This window comes from Tiliqua scincoides, chromosome 3 (genome assembly GCF_035046505.1).
Source record: "Tiliqua scincoides isolate rTilSci1 chromosome 3, rTilSci1.hap2, whole genome shotgun sequence".
Classification (NCBI taxonomy): Eukaryota; Metazoa; Chordata; class Lepidosauria; order Squamata; family Scincidae; genus Tiliqua; species Tiliqua scincoides.
In genome coordinates, this window is record NC_089823.1 from 9,078,477 (window position 1) to 9,101,823 (window position 23,347).

A 23,347-nucleotide genomic window follows, 5' to 3' on the forward strand; every position below is an offset into this window, starting at 1 on the left:
GGGGTAAAATGGGTCAAAAGACATGCCCCCAGCTTGATTATTGATTGTTTTCACTTATAAACTCATGAGACCACATTCTGGTGTAGGCCATTATAGACATAGCCCACCTGCAAAGTCTGTAATCAACCTTAGGGCGCAATCCTAACAGGGCATTAGGCTGGCCCGGGAGGGTTGCAAACATGCTGTAAGGCATGTTTGTGCCTCCTCAGGAGGAGGCCAGGCCGGTGCTCCCAGATGTGCCAGCCTGTGGAGGCCGACGGAAGCCTCCGTGCTGGCTTCCTCCAAGTGCCTTGCATCGGCTCGGATGAGCCGACGCAAGGATGAAAGGCAGGTGTAGGGGAGGCGGCGAGGAGGCGTTCCTGGGCTGGGGGAGGGCGGGTGGTGGGCAGCCCTGGGGGCGGGCGGACAGGGAGAGGGATATGGGGCTGGGATCCAGCAGTAATGCTGGATCCCATCCCCCATTCCCAGGAAGAACGGAGCGGCTTCAAGCCGCTCCGCTCTCCTTGGACTTGCGCCACCTCCAGAGGTGGCACAAGTCCAAGGAGACCCATTGGGACCAACAACCCTTACCCAGGGGTAAGGGGAAATGTTTCCCCTTACCTCTGGTTGAGCTGCTTATGGCCACTATCCTGAGCTAGATACAGCAAAAGCCTCCTGGCTTGAAAGGATTGTGCTGTTAGTCGTGTCATCAGTAAGATGGTTCAGCTGTGTCCAAGTCTGTATGGTGGAACTGCACCATGGTTGTAGTTCCCACCTGTATTCATACTAATTAGTTAATATTCGTGTGTCATTATGTACCCAGGTGCAGCTTTGGTAGTAAACACATGTATATAAGTATGTAACTCTGTTTAATTGTTTGGGACTTGGAGATCATTAGGGCGAGTCATATATCCAGCTTATTGAGTACACCATGGACGATGCAAAGTAAATCTTTGGATCCGTCTCAGCATTCCCTTGACTTCCAAAACAACCCTGAAACCCATGGTAACCGGGCCAAAAAAGGACAGACTGCTGAAATAAATAGTGAAGTTTTCATGTCACTTCTGAAATAGATTTGCATTCAAGCTAGGTGTGTCAAATTGAAGGAAAATGCTGAACTGGTTGAACCATGGCTCTTACCCTACCAGGCTGTTACCCTACCCATGGCTCTTACCCTACCCAAGAATTGCCTAACACGGTAAGGACCATGGTCCAACAAGTCCAGCATTCTCTTTCAACTAGATGCCTCTGGGAATGGAATGCGACATCCCTCCTTGTTTGGTAGAGCATCCATTTGTTGAATACTAGCACCGACTATTCAGAGCTACGTCACTTCTAAACATCAATGTTCTATGCAGTGATAATAAGAACACAAGACTTTGCAGGTGGGCTATCTCTATAATAACATAAGTTCATATGTTTTATGTTCTAACATAAGAAGAGCCCTGCCGGATCAGAATAAAGGCCTATCTAGTCCAGCTTCCTGTATCCCACAGTGGCCCACCAGATGCCTCAGGGAGCATACAAGACAACAAGAGACCTGCATCCTGGTGCCCTCCCCTTGCATCTGGCATTCGGAGGTAGCCTATTTCTAAAACCAGGAGGTTGCACAGACTCATCATAGCTTGTAACCTGTGATGGATATCTGACCTCTAGATATCTGACCAACTCCCCTTTTAAAGGAATCTTGGCCAGATGTCATCATGACCAATCGTTGTTGATAGATCTATCCTCTATGAATTTGTCTAACCCTTCTTTAGAGTCATTCAAGCTAGTGATCATCAATGGGACTGGTCTGGTGGCAGTGAATTCTGTTAGTGAATTATGTGTTGTATGTGTGGGTGTGGGTTGGCAATGTCAGGGAAAGAAGATATGGGAGGGGGGAGATGAGAACAAGGGTAGTCAGGGGAGCAAGAGAGGAGGAGAAGGGGTAAGACTTAAGAGGGAATATATATGAGAAAATAGAAAAGAAAGGACATTGGGGAGGAACAGTTGTGTGGAATGAAGAAACTCCTGTCTCCATGTAGGAATTTCTGATTCATTTGTTGTCTATGGCAATCTGCTGTGGCTTCATGCCATTCTTCTACACCTACTTGAAAAAAAAATCCATCATTTTCCTTGAATTAATTCATACGGAGTTCAGCCTGAGCAGACTCTGAAACATTTAATAAAACATGCTGTAGGATTTAACTAGCTCCCCTCCCAGTCTAGGGCATTTTCTTTTTGGCGTAGGAGGACTGAATAAAACCTTCTGATTTACTACTCTACACCGCATTGCACTGAGCTGAGCTAGACAACTGTGCTTCTGTTCCTTGGGGGGGGGGGCAGCTGTGACAACAAAACTAGCTCCCAGGATTCCCACCCCTCCCCCACTGCCTGGGTGAAACATCTTCGGGTCCAACACATCTACAAAGTGGAAAAGGAAAGATTACATCTTATTTATAATCAAACGGCTAATATCATAGTGCTTGTAGAAGGATCTATGGCGCAGCTGGGATACCGCATACCATGGTGGCCATCGCATCTCAAAAAGGGTATTGTAGCACTGATAAAGGTACAGGAGATGGAAAACCAAAATGATTAGGAGGAGCTACAGCACCTTTCATGTAAGGCAAGACTATGATATTTGGACCTTCTAGTTTGCAGGAAAGGTGACTAAGAAGAATCATGATTGAGACTTGCAACTTTATGCAATTTAAAAATAATGCTCCATTAAAAAAAAAAATCCCTGCTGACACTGGCCCTCTGGTGTTCTCAGTGAGCAACTGAACTGCCTGCATGGTTTTTTTAATATCTCCCCCCACCACAAGTAAGAGAGCTAGACATGTACTTTAAAAGAAAGCAGAAAATTCAGAGTAGCCTGGATTATAATCCATCCAGGTACCCTGGATTATCTGTAAAATGCGGGCAGGTCTCCATTGATCCCTGCAGCTACAGCCTGGTCTCTATCCTGTTTGAGGAGAGAAAACAGCGCAAAAAACATTTCACATACAGTCCTGCAGTCTTTCGTTAGGACCTTCCCCATGTTCCCAGGCCAGCATTTTTGTGCTGAGACCGCGGATGGTCTTTGATGGCTGGTGTCTAGTAGCTACTTGGACACCCTCCACCAACCCGGATGGAGAGAACGAGTTGAAATGTTGCTAGCAAATGGGCCAGATTAAGAATCTTTCATCCTGACATCTTGATTTCTGTGTTGAGAACTCTCTCTCTCTCTCTCTCTCTCTCTCTGTATGTGTTGAGCTGGTCCTTCCAGGCCCTCGACTGCTTATTCTTCTAGCACGGTGATCATGGGGGAAATATATGTGGGAGGTTTAACAAGCCCATGTTCTTAAAAGTATACAGCTGCCTTTTCCACAGTACTAATGAGATTTTTTTGAAATCCTATTTCTCCCCAGGGGTAGCTGCTTCTTTCATTCTTATTCCTCAGCCAAGTCTAGAACAGGCTGTTTTACAAATATTCAGATTTCCTTACATTTCATGGGGGGGAAAGCACATTGATTCAGATTTAGAGGAAGAGAATAAAATGAGAGGTGAAATATTAACTGCTTTTTGAATTTTTTGAAAACAGACATTGGTCTATCCTTTGACAATGTTTAGGATGCAGAGAGTTGGGAGTGCACTTGTACATTGGAAACAAGGTAGGTTCACACTGTCCTAACATGAGAACGAGTCATATATATATAACTCAGTTATATATAACTATATATATGTATAAAAATCAGATTCTGAGATACTCTGATTTCTGAATCCGTTCAGTAAAGCTACAGTCCAATCCTAACAGGGCTTTCAGTGTCAAGGTACAGCAGTACTGAAACAGGTGCTGCTGTATCCTACAGGGGCAGGGAAGCAATTGGAGGTCTCCTCAAGGTAAGGGAACATTAGTTCCCTTACCTCGTGTTCAGCCCCAGTCTGTCCAATGGGGCAACTCAGATCTGGACCAGCTCAACCGCTAACACAGAACCATGTAGGGCTTTCAGTGGTGGGAGGTGGGTTGGAATCCAGCAGAGGACACCTTCACCACCCCTGCCCTTCATGGGCCTGAACTGCCCTCCTTCTTGCCTTGCCCCCTGGAAAGCCCCTGCTCAACTCAGTGGCAGACTTATCACTGATGACTTCCAGGGCTTCTCTGACCACTGTGGAGGTCCAGCGCCCCTCCCCCCCCGTGCCCACCTCTGTGCTGGTGCCTCTCTCCTTCTGGCCACCACGAAGTATCTTATGGCACTTTTGTGACACCTGTCTCCCGGGCTGTGCATGTGAAACTGGCCCTGGGTTGGATCTGGCTTATACTTTGGATTTCTCCTAGGACTGCCAACTTTTCAGTCAGCCCTTGTAGGTGTGCTTTAACAACAACTTAATCTGCAGCTATTATCAAGGGATGTTGTCAAGGTTTGGAGATAAAGGCACAAGAGCAAGCCTGGTCTGTTTCTTTTCTGGTAGCCTGGCAACTCCAATTTCAAGAAATTACACTTGTGCCCAGCTTGCTGTATCCATCTGCCCTTTATGAATCCACTGAGTGTCTTATAATTAGGGCTTCTGTGTGGAATAAATACCAGCAGAGCTCAATACCCCAACACACTCAGAGGCAGAGTTGCATTATGCTCAAGTCTGCATTGTTTGGGGAAATGTGCTTTCAAGTAATTAACATTTTATATTTCTTATTTTTATTGTATGAAAAGGAGATGAGAGAGATTTGTGGGAGAGGCGAGAACAAACAACCGGTAATGAAAGATGTTCTAGATAATCCATTGTGGATTAAATGCTGCCTTATATGAATGTGAGGATAGGATACCATTTATCGAAGGCATGAAAACGCTGTGCAATCATCCAATTATGACCTAAGGCCCCATAGCACGACTTGGCCAGGAGCAAAGCATGCCAAACAAAATAGATGGCCTGGGGCATCAGAACTGGCGGGCTACTCCGGAAAGTGCTTGGGGGAGAAGCAGATGCTTTGCAAGTGGGTAGTCCCAAATTCAGTCACCTGTGAAAGGATCTCAGATACCAAGCTGCGGAGATTCTGGAATACAGGTGCTACTCACCCAGTAGTGTAGCTAGAAGAGGGGCAAAGCACTAAATTTTGAAGTCACCTAAATGTGGCACCTAAAGTCACCCTCCCCCTCCCCTGAAGGGGAGGGGCCCTTGCATGGCACATTTAGGTGCCTGCAAAACTTAGTGCTTTGTCGCCCCCTCTAGCTACACTACTGCACTCACCAAGAACTTTGGGGCAACAGTGGCATATATTCCCAGTTGCAGTGCCCTTCCCTCTCTCTATTTTAAATATTGCTTCTACGTATAAATACAACAACCAAAAATGCATTCATATAATTGATAATGTATCCGGAGTCATATTCTATCTTGGAGTTGCCTGATTCCAAAATTGTACAAAGCGGGTCCACTTTTTCACAGATGACTCTATAAATGAGCTGCATCCTTCCCACAAATGCCCACACTGGTTAAACTTCTCCATTCGCATGGCTGTCCAACCTTTGTGCTTCCCATGTGTAACTGAATGTATCTGTACAGACCTTCCCTCCTTTGCGATCAATATTTGTGCTGCTGTTAATGTGTGATGCCAACCACATCATAGTAACCTTGTGGTTTCTTCCAACACACATTTGGCAACCTTCAGTCTCGAAAGACTATGGTATAAGCCTACAGCACCTGGTATTCCCAGGCGGTCTCCCATCCAAGTACTAACCAGGCCTGACCCTGCTTAGCTTCCGAGATCAGACAAGATCGGGAGATAGTGTTCAGTATAGGGAGAGTACTGGATCTCCTTCCTCTCCGCATATTCACAAACCAAAGTGCTGCTGGAGAGACTTGTAAAATTAACGTTTGCCGGGGATGACAGTAAAACTTGAGCAATAAAGCCGGAAGCAGAGCTAGCAGCCATTCAATAGACATTTGATGTTGCTTCATTTAAAAAAACAAAAACAAAATGGTTGTTTCATTTGCATACACTCAGGACAGCAGAAAGGCACAGGGGAAAACTCAACAGCAAGGGTTCATGCTCTTTGCTTTGATGAGCTAGCCAAATGGGGTCAATCACAGTGCCCCGTGGGATCACAAATGCTTCAGAATTATTTGAAGGAATGAGCTCGTGCCATCTGTGAGACACAGACTGAGAAAGCACCCAAGCTGCCTTCATTTATTGTCAGGACTGTAGAGACAAAAACTATTTGTGGATGCCAGGGTGATTTGACGAGGCAGGGCCAATGGAGGGAGATAGCATGCTTTGAAACCCCAGTCCTCAGATATTGAGTATTAATGTCACCGCAAATGCCACCATGGTACTTTTCAGAGTAGAAATAAGCAAAAGACAGGTCCCTGCTGCAAGGAAGTCACAATCTATATTTCAACAAACAGGGAAAGTCAATAACGGCTAAAGTGGGAAGAAAATAGGCAAAGGTAGCAAGAGGTTAATATGACCAGTTACAAAGACAGGCACCCCAATACTAACTAAATCCCTGCGGAGCAATGCAATGGTGCCAGCAAAGGTTACGGACTTTTGGTTGTTGGAGGTCTCCTTGGGATAGAGGGACATTTGTCCCTTTGCTCCTGGGTAAGCCCCAGCAGACACAGTGGATCAACTTGGACCTGTTGATCCACAAAGACCAGTGTTTCTCAGCGTTTGTCCTCTGCCACAGCACTTCACATGGTCCACCTATTTGAAGTACCACTGGAAGTAACTGGCGACAGCGACATCTCCAGTTACTTCTGGGTTGGGAGACCAGATGCAACAGAACAAACACCACTCAGGGTGGCAGGAGGGCTTTTTCAAAGGTGCGGAGAAGCATGCTTTGGAGCTCTGCCTGCCAAGCCAAGCCTCATGCCAATGTTTGTTGTGTCCTGTTCCTGGTCTTGCTGCTGGGTGACAGGTGTCCTGTGAGTACCACCAGACATCACCTTAAGTACCACTGGTACTACCTGAACCACTGGTTGAGAAACACTGATGTAGGCAGATCAGGCGCAGGAAGGGGTTTTGAGTATGGTGCACACTGGCGCCGCTGATCTTGCACCCCCCAAGGTCCAATCCACCCCACCCTTCTCCATCCTGTTCAACCACCTCCCCACCCTCCCCCCACCCCTGCACTGGGCTCACCTGGTCTGGCAGGCCTGCAAATGACAGCTGATGCACACAGAAAGGCTCCAACCTTCCCGCTGGTGCATCAGCTCTGTGCGCTGTCGCAAAGCACTTTACAGCGCTTTTGTGACAGTGCGTGCTGGCAGAATGCATGTTCTGCTAGTGCAGAGTTTAGTTAAGGATTGGGCTGTTAGCTGGTTTCAAGGCAATAAGTGATTCCTGCCCTTGCTCCCTAGCTGGCACATGGAAGCAAACTGCCTCTTAACACAGAGTTTTCACACAGCAATTGTGATTTCTAGCCATTGACAGGCCTCTGACTCTGTGCATTGGTCAGTTGAAATCCACCATCCAACATCACAATGTATGGATTTGATGCATTAACAATATTTTGTGCAAAACAGTCTTTACTTTGGTCTCTTCTGATCCTACCGCCAAATTTCATGAATTCCTAGATGAGAATGTATAGACTGAGCCGAACAACCAAGGCCTTGCTTCAGCTGCAGCAGTCTCATTCACTCATTCACACTTTGGTCTTTAGTCTCATCATATAGTCAGACATATGATCTGAATGTATTCAGATGAACAAAAATCCCTTAGTGGTTTTTCTCTTCTAGGATGAGACTTTTCCTGTTGTCCTTGTCATAGAAGTGATGACTGCCCCACCAGTTGAGTCATTTTTGCTTAATCTGGATTAGTTTTGAACTTTTGTCACCTTTCAGGACAACGCTTGTCTATCCCTTCTTCAATTTTGCCTTCAGTTAGGATACAAGTCTAAAAAATAGCAGGATCCACACTTAAGGAATCTTCATCTTTGTGTGACAGAAGCACACCAGGTTTGCAATTTGACCCATACTTGCAACTTCTCTCCTCCATCCTCCCACAGGACTTGGAGCCCAGTCCTGAGCTCTTACCACTGGTCCTCCACTGGTGCTGAGTGTTGCAAGTGTGCTGTAAGACATGTCTGTAACCCTCAGGGCTGGGCTAGTGCCAGTGGACCACAGCTGCTCTGCCCTCTGTAGCTGCCCGAACTGCCAGGTGGTGGAGAGGTCGATGGGTGTGTGGGAGGAGGGAGGAGTCATTCTGGGGTGGGAGAGGTGGGGGAAAGGCAGGGAGAGGGTGGGGAGGAGGCGTACCAGGGGAGTGTCAGGCCATGGGCCTGACATGGAATCTCCTGATTCTATGGCAGCCCAAGGGTTGCCGCAGAATCGAGTAGCCCCATTGTGAGACACTGGTGGCTGTCCTGTTGTGCACAGGATGCCGTGGCAGCCGTTTTGGTGCCGTGGCAGTTCCGGCGCAATGGGCAACTTAGGATAGGGCTGTTACTCTTTAAACCCTTTATCCAGCCCTGCTCCTTTACTATTCAGAAAGTCAACCCATATGATACTTCTGTAGGTCAGGTGATATTAAGAATGGATAATGTGAGGTTTCTATTGATCAGCTAAGTCCTCAGCTGAACCACATGATACCATTGTACGTAGCTTAGCTACCCAGTGTGCCTACATCTCAATGGGGGGAGAGGGCCGAACTGGGGCTTTCTGAGATGGGAGAGAGTGGGCGGTGCATGGGCCCATGGCCAGGCCGGGCCTGAGAGGAGGGTAGTTCCAGGATTCGGCACTTAGACCAGATCCTAACACCCCTCCCTGGAGGCCCAGCCTAGTGCTGAGCTGTTTGGATCTGCGCCACCTCTTTAGGTGGCGCAGAACCAAGTAGCCCCATTCAGGCTGCTGCCACATGACCTGGAGTAAAGAGAATCTATTCCCCTTTCCCTGGGTTGAGCAGCACTGGATACAGGGCAGGCTAGCTGGCCTGCCTGTTTCAGCGCAGGTTAGAATTGGGCTGTAATACATTTTGGCAAGAGGCTGGCAGCTATCCCTGTGTTTTTTTCCCCCTACTGTTGAGAACTCTCCTGTCACATTCTGACCTTGGAAAGTTCAGAGATGGAAGGCTCATAAATTTCTCAGATCATATTATTCAAAGCCTATTATGTCTCTCAGTAGCCAGAAGCAGAAGTCCGAGAGTAAACAAACAACTCATCAGCCTGCAATGTAACATCAGTTCCTATCTAATTATCTCAGTGTGGACTTACATGAACCCCACAGTTTCCAACCATCACAGTGTCTTAGCCATGTACTATCTGGCTTTTACAAGGGATGAGCATATACAGATACTCAATACTTCATGTCCAGTAATTACACAGCATCTTTTCTGCTACTTAGAGCCCAATCCTATCCTTCTCCCCTGCTGGTGCAGCTGCACCAAAAACAAAGAAACAGGGAAAGAGCTGATTTGGGGGACAGGGAAAAAACAACTGGATGGGGGGATGGACAAGGTCCAAAGGCTCATCGAAGTTTGCAGTGTGCTAAGCTGAATTTAGATTGGCTCAGAAATAAACCAACCATTTTTTTTTAAAGAAATAATTCCTGAGCTAATCAGATTTGAGCTGGGGAGGCCTAGTCATGGATAGAACTCTACAAAAACAAACAGTTCCATCAAAATGCCGGGTGGCAGCCTTAAGTATAGCAACAGAGAGGGCTATGCAATTCCCTGAAGTGGTTGAAGTAGCTGCTTGGATTGTGGCTCTAGCTGGTCTCTATTATGAGCGTAACTGGGAAAAAGCTTCTAAAACGTCCAGCACCTCGCTGAGCGCTGAGCACTTCCAACCTGCTTTTGTAGCTGATGGCACTGGTGGAAACATCAGGAAAGCTGTTTGGAAACTATATACCATTAACAAATGGAACTTGAAAGAGCAATAGGTGCTCTTCTGCTGAGACACTTTCAGCCATTGCAAATGACTGACAATTTAGGCTCTTGTTGAGGCTGATGGAGTCCTAAGTACATATTTAAAATCAGGACATCTCAAATCGAAGCTGTACATTAAGCTGTTTCTCGCTTGTAAGAACTTTGCAATGTCTTTCCGTTGTGTCTGTGGCTTTCCACTTCCTCCTTCATTGGTCTGGAAGTCTACTTTTATCCTTGTCCACACAAAAGAAGCCAGTATCCTACCAGGGTACCAGGAATCCTCTCTCTCTCTCTCTCTCTCTCTCTCTCACTCACTCACTCACTCACTCACTCTCACAAACACACACAGAGCGTCCAAGCCTATGCACGTCAATTCAAAAGTAAGCCTTTATTGCTATATAGCAGTGTTTCTCAAACTGTGGGTTGGGACCCACTAGGCGGGCCGCAAACCAATTTCATGTGGGTCCCCATTCATTTCAATATTTTATTTTTAATATATTAGACTTGATGCTACACTGGTATGTGACTGCATTTGGAGAAATGTGACAGGCCTGTACTTTCAACAAGCTACTATATATATTCTTTTAACAATGATAGTCAACGGGACTTACTCCTGGGCAAGAGTAGGTAGGATTGCAGCCTAGGATTGTTAAAATTTTCCTGCTTGATGGTGTCACTTCTGGTCATGACATCATTTTGGGTGGGTACCGACAGATTCTCATTCTAAAAAGTGGGTCCTGGCGATGAATGTGTCTTCATTGGCATCCTCCAGTCTCAGGAGACTATGGTATCGTGCTCTGAATGGTGGCTCTGGCACAGCATCTAGTGTAGCTGAAAAGGCCGATTCTGGAGTGACAATCCCTTCCACACTGGGAGCAAGTGCAGTCTGTCCCTGGTCTGTCTCCCTGGCTATGCGCCTTCCTTCTTTGCCTCTTTGCCTCAGTCTGTTGGACAAGTGTCTCTTCAAACTGGGAAAGGCCATGCTGTACAGCCTGCCTCCAAGAGGGCTGCTCAGAGGCCAGGGTTTCCCATCTGTTGAGGTTCATTCATAAGGCCTTCAGATTCCTCTTGCAGATGTCCTTGTATCACAGCTGTGGTCTACCTGTAGGGCACTTTCCTTGCACGAGTTCTCCATAGAGGAGATCTTTTGGGATCCGGCCATCGCCCATTCTCACGACATGACCAAGCCAACGCAGACGTCTCTGTTTCAGTAGTGCATACATGCTGGGGATTCCAGCTCATTCCAGGACTGTGTTATTTGGAACTTTGTCCTGCCAGGTGATACCAAGGATGCGCCAGAGGCAGTGCTTGTGGAAAGCGTTCGGTTTCCTCTCTTGTTGTGAGCGAAGAGTCCATGACTCGCTGCAGTACAGAAGTGTACTCAGGACGCAAGCTCTGTAGACCTGGATCTTGGTATGTTCTGTCAGCTTCTTGTTGGACCAGACTCTCTTTGTGAGTCTGGAAAATGTGGTAGCTGCTTTACCGATGCATTTGTTCAGCTCGGTATCGAGAGAAAGAGTGTTGGAGATCGTTGAGCCAAGGTACACAAAGTCAGGGACAGCCTCCAGTTCATGCGCAGAGATTGTAATGCAGGGAGGTGAGTCCACATCCTGAACCATGACCTGTGTTTTCTTAAGGCTGATTGTCAGTCCAAAGTCTTGGCAGGCCTTGCTAAAACGATTCATGAGCTGCTGGAGATCTTTGGCAGAGTGGGCAGTGACAGCTGCATCATCAGCAAAGAGGAAGTCACGCAGACATTTCAGCTGGACTTTGGACTTTGCTCTCAGTCTGGAGAGGTTGAAGAGCTTTCTGTCTGATCTGGTCCGGAGATAGATGCCTTCTGTTGCAGTTCCAAAAGCATGCTTCAGCAGGACAGCGAAGAAAATCCCAAACAAGGTCAGAGCAAGAACACAGCCCTGCTTCACTCGGATGTCAAAGGGGTCTGATGTGGACCCATCAAAGACTACAGTGCCCTTCATGTCCTTGTGGAAAGACCTGATGATGCTGAGGAGCCTGGGTGGACATCCGATCTTGGGGAGAATCTTGAAGAGGCCGTCCCTGCTGACCAGGTCGAGATCTATGAAGGCTATAAAGAGTGGCTGTCATTGTTCCCTGCATTTCTCCTGCATGTGTGAGGAGACCACTAAATGTGTGAGGACCACTGCTATATAGCATAGTAGGGGAGGCTGAATGTAGCAACAGATTGAGACATAAAAAAAGTTCTTCCCTTGTTCCCTGAAAACCTTCTGACCCTCCGTGAGCCCTGCATAGTGTTTTCAAGCTCCTGCAGAGCTGAACAGGAGCACCTCTCTTAATGTTTGGGGATACAGATGTTGGACCCTCATTTTTTTTTAAGACCCAAGTAAGCAGAACTTAACACAAAAGAAAACAACATTTCTACATTCTTTTTCCCCCTCTGAATAACAAGATTTTTTTTTTAAAAAACCTTTGTAAAGCATAAGTCTTCCAGACTACAGCCATGAAAGCAAAAGACCTAAAAGCACATAACACACATGCACCAAAGGACATTATGCTCTAAGAAGCTGACATCCACCCCTGAATGTAGCTGCGGACTAATCTCTCTTGCAAAGGGAATGGCCTGCAAAATCAACTCATCCTTTTGGCCTCTGGGAAAGCTGCAGGGTAACAGGATGCCATGTTAATGCTCTGCTATAATCCAATTTATGCCTTTTTTGAGAAAAAAAATTATCTGCTGTAGTTCACTGCCTTCCTTAAGTCTGAATTGGTACAATCACTTTCAGACTGAAGTTTCTGCCAGCTGCTAGCCCAAGCAGCAACAGCAAGTCTAATTTAAGAAGTTCACTAAGTGCACAGACTGCCGAAAGTGCCGTGAGGAGGACTCATTGTTCTGGAAATAGAGGCCTGTAGAAAGCTTCTAGCACCTGATTTTCTACAAAGCCATATTTATAGCATCTCCTTTCATCTGGGAACTAGGCACCTAGTGCTAAGGAGTAGAGTCCTCTGCATACAGAAGCCTGAGCATCACAGAGATAGAGCCAGACAGTGTAGCTCTACAGAAGAGGGCAATGATCACGTTGCACTGTTGTCAATTTCACAGCTTCATTCGCAGGCTATGAAAGTGTGTGTGTGTGTGTGTGGGGGGGGGGTTTCTGAGGTGTCCAGGGGTGAGGATGTGGTTCAAAATGGTAGCCATCAGCTGGGGGGGGGGGTTCAGGAGGATCACCAATGCTTAGCCCCTGCTCCTGAAAATCTTTCCTGCTTCTGAAAATGGGAAAGAACTTATTTCAAAGAAGCCAAGGAGTTCCACTATGTTTTTTTTTTAATCCTCAAGCCCCCCCCCCCCATGAGACCTAAAGTTCTCATTGGAGAACTTTTTTTACCAGCTACCAGATCCCTCCTATGAAAGGTAATCTGTGCTGCTTGGTTTGTTTTGTTGAGCCTCAGTTCCCAGAGAGAAGCTCTTATCCACAGGGAGACTACAGAACCCCGCAGCCACCAGCACGGAGAAAGTGGAAGCAAGTGTGATATTTAACATCTAAAATGCTCCCTGCCCCCTGTAATCTGCAGGAGCTGGTGGGTGGATCAGGCCTGGGAGAGGGTGGGAATGGCAATGCCCGCTCATGCCAACCCCCACGCTCTTTTCTGGACCTGATCTGCCTGCACTGAGTAACATGGACTTGCGCAATTACTGGTGCAAGTCCAAAATTGCCCTACAGCGACTACTGGGGTTTATCCTGAGGAGCAGACAAACCCCCCCTCCCCCACAAGACATAGCAGAGGCCATGCTGCTGTGGCTCCATCACTAAATGGGAGTTTAGGTAGGATCGGGCTGAAAGACAATTAATAAAACCACAAACAGCATTTCAGGGACCCAACTCTAGATAGTGCACGGCTCACGTATACCTAAAGGTAGCAGTATCCCTTCACAATTGCTCATCCACAGAAGTCTTTTTTATCATGGCCCCCAATAGGCATCACTCAGTTATCAGCGCACTGTTGTGTCAGTGAGTTCAAGAACTGTTCCCAATTAGTTCTTCTGACCCTTCCCATCCAGCAGAAACTAAAATGACATCATTAAGCAGCCCGCCAAGGTGCGGCTTTCCTCCCAATGGGGCACCCTCATTTCCTTCTCCCTGTCATGCTGACACATTCTTAAGAGTCCAAGCTTAATTGGATCTGTGTAAGGTCATCATCTGAATTAGTTCCACCAGGAGCAATCATCACTGCTGGGGGGTTGACAAATTGCCTTCCATCAATTCGCAATCATTGAGAGGTTCGAACTGGAGGCGCAGCATGAGTGGTACAGCTTGGGAAATGGAAGCACTTAAGGAGGAAGGATTGCTGCTAAAAAGGTAAGGGGGGCTGCTCTCCTTGTGCTCATAATCCAGCAGAGAAGCTTCCTTCTCAGGCCATGTGCCCTGAGAACAATCCATAAAACACGTAATAGCTAAGAACTCTCTTTTAGTAAAGGGATCTCTTCCTTTTACATATATGTGTGGGTTTTCCTATAGAATTCATGGGACATAAGAGCATGTAGATTTATTATATTTATTCTCTCCTGATCACAGCAGAAAGTGGGAAGTTCCTGCATGCACTGGTTTCCCATATACATGCCAGAGGTACAGGGATGTGGTTTTGAAGTTTTACTCAATTGTTTAGGAATAGGTAGACCCAGGGCTTTTTTTGTAATGGAACGCACCAGAACGGCGTTCCAGCACCTTTCCCCCCCCTCCTATCAGCCCCCACCTTTTTTCACTCCCTGTGCCGCCCCCGCCCCACACTGCTGGCTAGGGACAGTTAAGCTCCTGGAGTGAGCCCCCTGCTGGAGGCTGTGGGTTAAGTCCTACCTGGGACTTAAAAAAAAAAAAGGTAAAAAAAAAAAGCATGCCTGGGACTGAACTTTGAGGAGTTTTGCAGCCTCAACTGGCCCCCCTTTTGGCAACTGGCAACCAATGTTTATATTTTGCAGCCATGGAGCACCTCCCCACCTAAAAAGAAAAAAGAAAAAGAAAAAAAATTCTTCCTCATAGGGATTTGAACCCCTAGCCTCTGGCTCCACAGACCAGCACTTTAGCAATTGAGCCATAAGAGATCTTAGGCTCAAAGTGTTTGGAACTAATACTTGAGGTGCTGATGGCCACCAGCTGGGCTCAAGACCTTATATATTAGTTCTGAACACTTTAACTATAGGCTTTCCTATAGCCCAGTGGAGCCCCTCCCCACCTAAAAAAAATGGGGTGTTTCACTCCAGCTGTGGCAGGAGTGCCTTTGCTATCAGGGAGTTCACACAGGATGGATGTGTGTGTGTGTGTGTGTGTGTGTGTGTGTGTGTGTGTGTAGTTATTGACTACATCTAGTTGTATCTTATTACTTATTTCTCCGATAAAAAATGGTTTAAAAATAAATAAATAAATAAAAAAAGATTAACAAGTTGTGAGTTCCTGCACCTTTTTTTTTTTTTTTTTTTTTTTTTTTTTTTTTTTTTTTACAAAAAAACCACTGGGTAGACCTGTTGGTTTCCACTCTGTGAAGTTTTGGCAGAGAAGGGAATGGCTTCCACAGTGTACACTGATCCAGGAAGAGAAAGGTAATAAAACCATAGTCTTCATTAGAATGACACTCTTTCAAGGCAAAGAAAGCTAGTCTCTAGGTTGTAGTACACCCCCATACGAAGAAAACAATCCATCGTGAGTTTTTTCTACATACAACAGCAGCATAAGAATACAGGTCCAGCCTATTTATACAGTGATTTTTTATACACGGATTTGACTCAACAAGAATGGCCCCTGCAAATGAGAAGGAATGTGCTGATCCCTGGAGAAGGGGGAAAATGCATCCCTTTAAAATCAGTTTAAAAAACTGAACAGTCCTTTAACAATAGCCTCCTTAATGACAGAGAGAGAGAGAGAGAGAGAGAGAGAGAGAGAGAGAGAGAGAGAGAGAGGGGGGGGGCAGCTGGCTGACAATCCATCAATCCTTCTCTCTCCAGCGGATCCCTCCCTTCTCCCTGAGCAGTGAAAGAAAGATACTTTGCATTGGTGAAGGGAGGGGTCAGAGTGAAGCATTTCTAAGTTCCTTGAGAGAGACTGATTGTTGGATTGTCCTCTAAATGACTCTATCTTAACATCACAAAAGTCGGCAAGGCTGTTTTTAAATCACCAGAGCAAAGAAACTTTGTTTTTTAAATTGATTTGCTATAGTGCGTTTTTTTTGCCATCCAGGTGAGTGCTTGGAAGGGAACCCACATGAATAATTAGTCTCAACCTGTATAAGTATTCTGCTAGATTGCAACAAGGCCTCATCTAGTCCACCACCCTGCTTCCCATAGTGGTCCATTAGACACTCAAAAATAGGATGCCCCAAAATAGATTTATTTTGGAAAAGAAAAGAAAATAGCCCTTTCCTACCATTTCTCCCCAGTAATTGATCTCCGTGCCACACTTCTGATGATGGGAGTTTACATATAATCAAAAGGGTGATGAACATAACTTGCACAAATCCACATCATGCATTTTAATGTTTAATTTATCTATTTACTTTAATCTCACTTTTCTTCATTAACAAATGAACTCAGGGTGGCATGCAGTAGGAACATTTGTGCAAAATATAAAAGCCATCAGAAGTAAATAATGAAGCAAAAGCAGCAGTAACAAAAAAAACACAAACAACATAAAAAAATGAACTCAGCAGAGGGAAGGTTATTAATGAAATATCTATCTAAACACATCTTTACAGCCTCGCAAAACTGCCAAACATCCCAATCTGTGCACGGTGCAGATAACTCAGTGCAGGGGAGTTTTGGCCTTCAAAGGCCTCCAAAGAGTAAAGGAACATTTGCCAGGCCACTGGGTCTACTGGGACCTGTGCCAGCAATAGCACTACGCAAGACCGCATGGACCCAGGTCAGGGGTTTGATGAGGGGAAAATGGTTAAGAGACAGCACACGTCGCTGCTGCTGAAGCTGCCCCCTACTTGGTCCTGATCCGCCCTTCTCCCTTCCCCCATTGCTTCCCCATTCTGCAGACCTCCAGTCTCCATCCTATCCTCTGTGCATACTTACCCAGGCTGGCAGGGGTCTGGTGACCCCTGGCGCATGGAGCCAACTGCTCACTACTTGTGACAGCAGCCAGGCCATACACTCAGGCACGCTGCCTTTTGCAACAGCTGGAAAGTACCTAGAGCTACTGGAACACTTGTTCCAGCAGCACTAGGTACCTTTGGGATTGGGTCACGAGACAGCTTCACACTGTCAAATGCAACCTTAAAGTGACATGGTCCCAACCTGTTTACATGCCATGTTATATTGCAAAGGCTTCTTGCTTATGGTAAATATATTACAGACTGACTATGGATTATGCATGCATTGGGCATAACCCAAAGAAGTCCCATTAAGTCCCAATGGTTTTCAATGACTGTTAGGCATATGAACCTTTCTGTACATTGTGGTCAAGGAACATACAGAGCCTTGACCACATATCTTTTCAAGGCAATGACTGCACAGATTATATCTGTTTGCAACCATTCATGCAGATGTCTCTACAGGACTACAGGAGCAGACAAGAGCAAGTACACTTTTGGGGATGAAAGAATTACTCAGAAACAGCCTTGAAGTGAGCCAGGATTGACTTAGAGCCCTTGAAATTAATCCGTAAATTGAATACAGTGCAAGGAATGCCGATCGATGGTAAGGCCACACCTGGAGTATTGTGTCCAGTTCTGGTGGCCACATATCAAAAAGGAAATGGTGGAAATGGAAAAGGTGCAAAAGAGAGCGACTCAGATGATTGCTGGGCTGGGGTACCTTCCTTATGAGGAAAGGCTACGGCGTTTGGGCCTCTTCAGCTAGAAAAGAGACGCCTGAGGGGCGACATGATTGAGACATACAAAATTATGCATGGGAAGGATAAAGTGGATAGAGAGATGCTCTTTACACTCTTGCATAACACCAGAACCAGGGGACAGCCACTAAAATTGAGTGTTGGGAGGGTTAGGACAGACAAGAGAAAATATTTCTTTACTCAGCGTGTGGTTGGTCTGTGGAACTCCTTGCTGCAGGATGTGGTGACGGCATCTAGCCTGGATGCCTTTAAAAGGGGATTGGACAAGTTTCTGGAGGAAAAATCCATTATGGGTTACAAGCCATGATGTCTATGTGCAACCTCCTGATTTTAGAAATGGGCTATGTCAGAATGCCAAAGCAAGGGAGGGCACTAGGATGCAGGTCTCTTGTTATCTGGTGTGCTCCCTGGGGCATTTGGTGGGCCGCTGCGAGATACAAGAAGCTGGACTAGATGGGCCTATGGCCTGATCCAGTGGGACTGTTCTTATGTTCCAGAACATAAGAACATGGATCCAGCCTTATGTTCTTATGTTCTTATGACCAGTGGTCTCATTTGGTACAAGGAACCATGATATATCCAATAAACCTTCATCTGGCTTTCAGTCCACCTTAGCAGTATTCATGGACATATCCTTTCATCAGCATAAGCATTTGTACTATTTGGTCCACCGCCTGTGATTTTTTTCATCATACCTCCCTCCACATGCATAGGATTCCCTTTGTGGAACAACGTATCCTTCCACACTTATAAAAGCAGCAGGGGGGGAAAAAGAACTCTGAAAAAGCACAAAAAGTTTCTAGAGCAACCTTCAGATCAACCCCAGAGCAGCCCTCTCACGTTGTAGCTGAAATGCATCTCAGTATGAAGTGCCCGAACATAGGATAAGGTCCAGGATTTAAAGTATGCATCCATCAGAGACTGGATCCAAGAATAGAGCATCCAACTTCATTCCAAACTGGAAGCTGGCACCAGGCTATTGCTGGAGAAACACTCTGAATGTCCTGCTTTTTGGTCTTTATGCATCCGGCTTTACCCCACATCCAGCCTTCATGGTCCTGTTCATGGTCTGGACCACCTGCTGGACTCTTACCATATTTTGCTGGTGAGCCTCTGCAGGCTTCCACCCCAAACAGGGCCGCATGACTACCCTTGTATGAAAAAGAAGTGAAGCCTAATATTCTGTAACTGGAGAGTAGCCTGCACTCAGAATACAGTTTAGAGCCGCTGGGTAGATACAGGATTATCACATATACACAACAGGACATTGCGAAACCAGCTCCCTGCTGGTTGCGAGCTATGACATTTGCTTCTTGTCAAAGACAATGCTATCTTCCTGTTCTTTCATCAACATTTTCTTCCAGCAAGGGAAATTTAAGAACACCAAGCAGGAGTCTTAGTTCAATTCCATAGCACCATTTATCACCAGAAAATGCCTCCATGTTGTAAGCCTACCTGACATAGAGGGAACGCTTCTGATTGGTTCTCAGGGAGCCTGACCCGGAACTCATGCTGTGGTTCATCATCTGTTCGCGCAGGTCATGGATTTTGGCCTCAAACCGAGCGTACTCTAGGAAAGGAAAGAGATGCAAAAATGACCTTTCCCATCTATTGATTAAGGGCAGTGCATATAAGGTGATAGGCAAGTTATGCACAGAATAAAACCTACTAAAAGAAATCCCAGTACAAAGAATGTCGCAAAAAGTAGTGTCAAGTTTTGTGAAAAGCAATGACTCGAATCTCTAGCAAGAAACTGCTGGAAAAACCAAACTGTTAGGCCCATGATACTTGCATTATGGAAAGGCTGTAAAGTTTAATTGATCAATTCATTAACTGATGCAGGCAATCAAGCTGTAAACTCAAATTAAACTGTAATCAGAAATTAAGATTTCCTCCCCACCCTATGAAAGACAGAATGGCAGCAACTCATGACTCCAAGAGTCTAGTTTCCTCAACGGTTGACCAGTGGCGTAGCTAGAGGGGGTGCAAAGCGCTAAGTTTTGCAGGGAGCCTCAACGCAGCATGCAAGGGGCCCCTCCCCCTTCCCTTCGGAGCCAGGCATACACCTCTATTTTGCTCTTCCCCACCTGAAATGGCTCCAAAGGGGAGGGGGAGAGGCCACTTGCATGCTGCGGTGAAGCTCCCTGAAAAACTTAGTGCTTTGCACCCCCTCTAGCTACACCACCAAGGTTGACCACTGTGCAGTCTGAATGTTCAGCAATACTATGGAGGTTGAATTTTCAGCATTTTTGCTAGGGTATGCCACTGTAGTATGAAGAAGCAGATGGAATTTGGAGCACAATCTCTTGGAGGGGTACTACCCACCACTGACTTCTTAAGCTAGGAATGTTCATTTATTAACTGCAGGTCTATTTTTGCCTGATTTCTATCTCTCATGGCTGGCACGTGTTACCAAATTGCACACTGCCATTTGTATTGCCATTTACCGGATTCTCTCTCTCCCTATCCCCCCACATCTCAATTTCTTGTCTTCGGAAAACTTGGCACTATCTCTGATACCCAAGTTAATATTTGCTGTTCATTTTGGCAGGCTTCCTGGAATATTTGGCTGTTGTATAATAAGGGCTTGTTATTTCTATTCATTAGCCCATAACTGGCAATATTAGACCTTAGCAATTGCCAGAAATCTGGCTCTGTTCTAAGATACACTATTGCGACTGTCAGGCATTCATTTCCATTGTGAAACTGGAGAATTTCACAGCCATTTTATGGTGGAATAATACCCTTTCCTCTGCCCAGGAGTACGTTCACTATGTAACAAACAACAAAGGCTTCTGCTGTTTGGTTATTTTAGACATACTGATTTTATTTATGTAAATATCCAGAGAGAAAATCTTACAAAGAAAAATAAGGCATTATATAAGTAATTACAGTCTGCCTGCTTTCCCTTATCATCTCTCTTCATTGTGGTGCTTGCCTTCTTCCTAGAAATGGATAAGGTCCAGGTCTCATTTTATAGGAGTGCTATGGCTGCAACTCCTCTCCAAGTTTACTTCCCATGTCACACCAGTAGAATTTGCATGGTCAAAAGGGAGGAACTGACTGTTCATTGCCAACCAAACCAAGCCAGCAAGGAAGTATTTTAACAGCATGTGATACTCCTGAGGTCTAAAAAAGCCCAAATTAGGTGACTTGGACATCAATACTAGCAAGATAGGCTTGCTTACTAATCTAACCAACAAGGTGACTCTGCTCTGTTGATCCCTGCAGCATACCACTTTCAGCTTGCTCCACCCAACTTGACAGAAGCTCGATCTGACAAGGAGTTGATGGTCTGAGGACCCTAGAATCACAGGGGGCAGCCCCATGTGCGATGCCTAGATACATTTTGTTGTTGGCTCAAGAAGAGAATGCATTCAACATGCACAAAATAGTCTTCTCCAATCATTGTCAACAGCACTCTCCTGTTCATGCAGCCTATATACATGGAAAACATCTATATTTTTCACTGCAAAAGTCTTATAATCAGACTCCATGGCTTCTGTCTCATTCCCAGAGGCCTTTCTGAGCACAGTCTGCTCCCCGCCCCTCTGTGGCTGATGTCCTAACTGGTTAGTTGGGTTCTATATAAAACTCATTGGAGCACAGCTTTTGCCTTTAATAAATAATGAAGAAATTTTGTGCATGTAGGCGTAGGAGTTAACTTCTATATTTAGACTCCAATGTGCAGAGTGGAAAGTAAGATCAGAAGTTAAGTCTACAGTGTGGCATCAGATCACTGGTGGGTTCTGCTCTGAGCAGAAGTGAACTCCCACATGAACTTCCACAGTAAAAAACTTCTTTGCTTTTCTGTGGTTCATGCAGCTGTGCCAGGGAGGGTTTAACAGCATTTGGAGGGACTTATGGAACACTGCAGATTCACTTATCTTATCTTATGCAGATTCACTTATCCAGCCCCCCCCCCCCCCCCGGGCACACACCCCTTGCATGGACCTGCTCCAGAGGCAAGGGAAGCTCTGCTCTTTTATACTCTGCAGGTTAAAAAAAAACACTACTTCTTGTTTCACGGAAGCCCAGTTCCATGGAAGCCCTCACGGACGTCCTTGGGCCTCTCAATGCCTTATAAGGCATTAAAGATGTCACTTCCAGTTGCTCAGTAAAACCAGAAGTAGCTTTTTTTTTACCTGCAGAGCTCAATCTGAGTTTGGCAGAGGCCGGGGATGTCCTTGGCCTCTGCTGAGCTCAGAGGCCCCTCCAGAGGCGAGGGGAACAGAGCTCCCCTCGCCTCTGGAAAGAGGGTGGCCTCCTGGACTGCAGGGATGGATGTTTGCCTGTATCTGTGGTTTCAGCTATTCTCAGAGATTCTGGAACGGAACCCCCATGGATAAGGGAACACGCCTGTACTACTTCTTGACAAATCACTGTCAGTATCTCACCATCTTAAGACCATCTTTTTCATGATCCACCTTGTTTTATTGCCACTGTGATATTCTTCCCACAAGATGCCTGGATAGGGGAGTTACATAGTTTTACATGCAGCAACAATTAAAGATAGTATAAAGATAATTGGCAAGCCTCTGGATGGGTTTAAAGACAACACAAATATTAATATTATACAGCAGGTGTCTCTGCATGGGAAGCTCAAACCTTCAGCTGTTTGGATATTAAAATAAAAAAAAAAAAACTGGAGTAAATAGATATTGCTATGAACATGACAGAATTCTGTAATGTGCTATTTTCATATCTGTCAAAAATCAAAAAGCAATAGACATTCAGCCTGGCCCTTTGCATGCTTAATCAGAGGCAAGCCCCACCGAGTACAACTGGGCTTACTACCAAGTCACTGTGCATCGGGTTTTAGCCATGTGACCCAATCACAATTCGTTGAATGTAAGCCCTATTGAATGCAAGGGAGCACACTTTCCAGTATGTTGGCACAGGATTGCCATCTACCAGAGTAATCCTACGTGTGTTTACTCAAAAGTAAGTGCTGATGCTTTCGGTGGGCTTCTCTCTGGTAAATGTACAGAGGAGTGTAGATTTACAACCCAATTTTAAGCCAGCTCCCACTGGTGAGAAAAGCACATGCTCTGTCGTAAATTTTACCACGAGGCATGTTTTGACCATGTGAAGGCCAGCGCTGCTGGGGGAGAGGCCTGGGCCAGCAGGCCTCCGCCAGTGTTGAAGCAAAGTCTGCTGATCGGAGGTAGGTCCTATGACAGGCGGTGGGGAAGTATCCACGGTTTCAGCTATCCACAGGGGGTCCTGGAACTCTGGGGGGATGGTGGTGGGGAAGGGGTGTTTCAGAGCAGATGGGGAGCAGGGCTGTTTAGGACCAGGTAGGGGGTGGGGGCAGAGGAGGAGGAGCAGGAGGAGAGCCCCCATCCTTATCCCCATCCCAGACCTCAAAACCCTACATGGATTTTGTGTAGGTGAACTTTGAGAACTTTCTGTTGAAAAGTGGTATATAAATACTGTTGTTAATAATACTAATACTAATACTAATACTAATACTAATACTAATACTAATAATAATAATAATAATAATAATAATAATAATAGGTGATTGAGCTGGCATGTATCTGTGTAGACTCATAAACGCTGCTGTGGCTCAACATGGGGTATGGGAGCAAATGTTGCCTTATCTTGAGATGACCTCCAGCCAGCTGCCTCTTTGCCCATGCAGGATACAGCCGCAGCCATTTTGGTGCCACTGTATCAAGGTGAAGGCAGCCTAATTAGGATTGGGCTGTAAAGTCTGTTC

The 23,347-nt window shown here is 45.9% G+C and overlaps 1 protein-coding gene and 1 pseudogene across 6 annotated transcripts in view; both read right to left on the reverse strand.

Annotated features, from left to right (window-relative positions):
• DLG2 (discs large MAGUK scaffold protein 2) overlaps positions 1-23,347 on the reverse strand; it is a 1,048,787-nt gene that overhangs the window by 67,746 nt on the left and 957,694 nt on the right. For all 6 annotated transcript variants that reach the window (XM_066618862.1, XM_066618867.1, XM_066618866.1 and 3 more), the window contains one exon: positions 19,078-19,192. In XM_066618862.1, the coding sequence (XP_066474959.1) occupies positions 19,078-19,192 (115 nt within the window). The remainder of the gene's footprint in view (positions 1-19,077; positions 19,193-23,347) is intronic.
• LOC136646670 (5S ribosomal RNA) lies at positions 5,629-5,751 on the reverse strand (annotated as a pseudogene).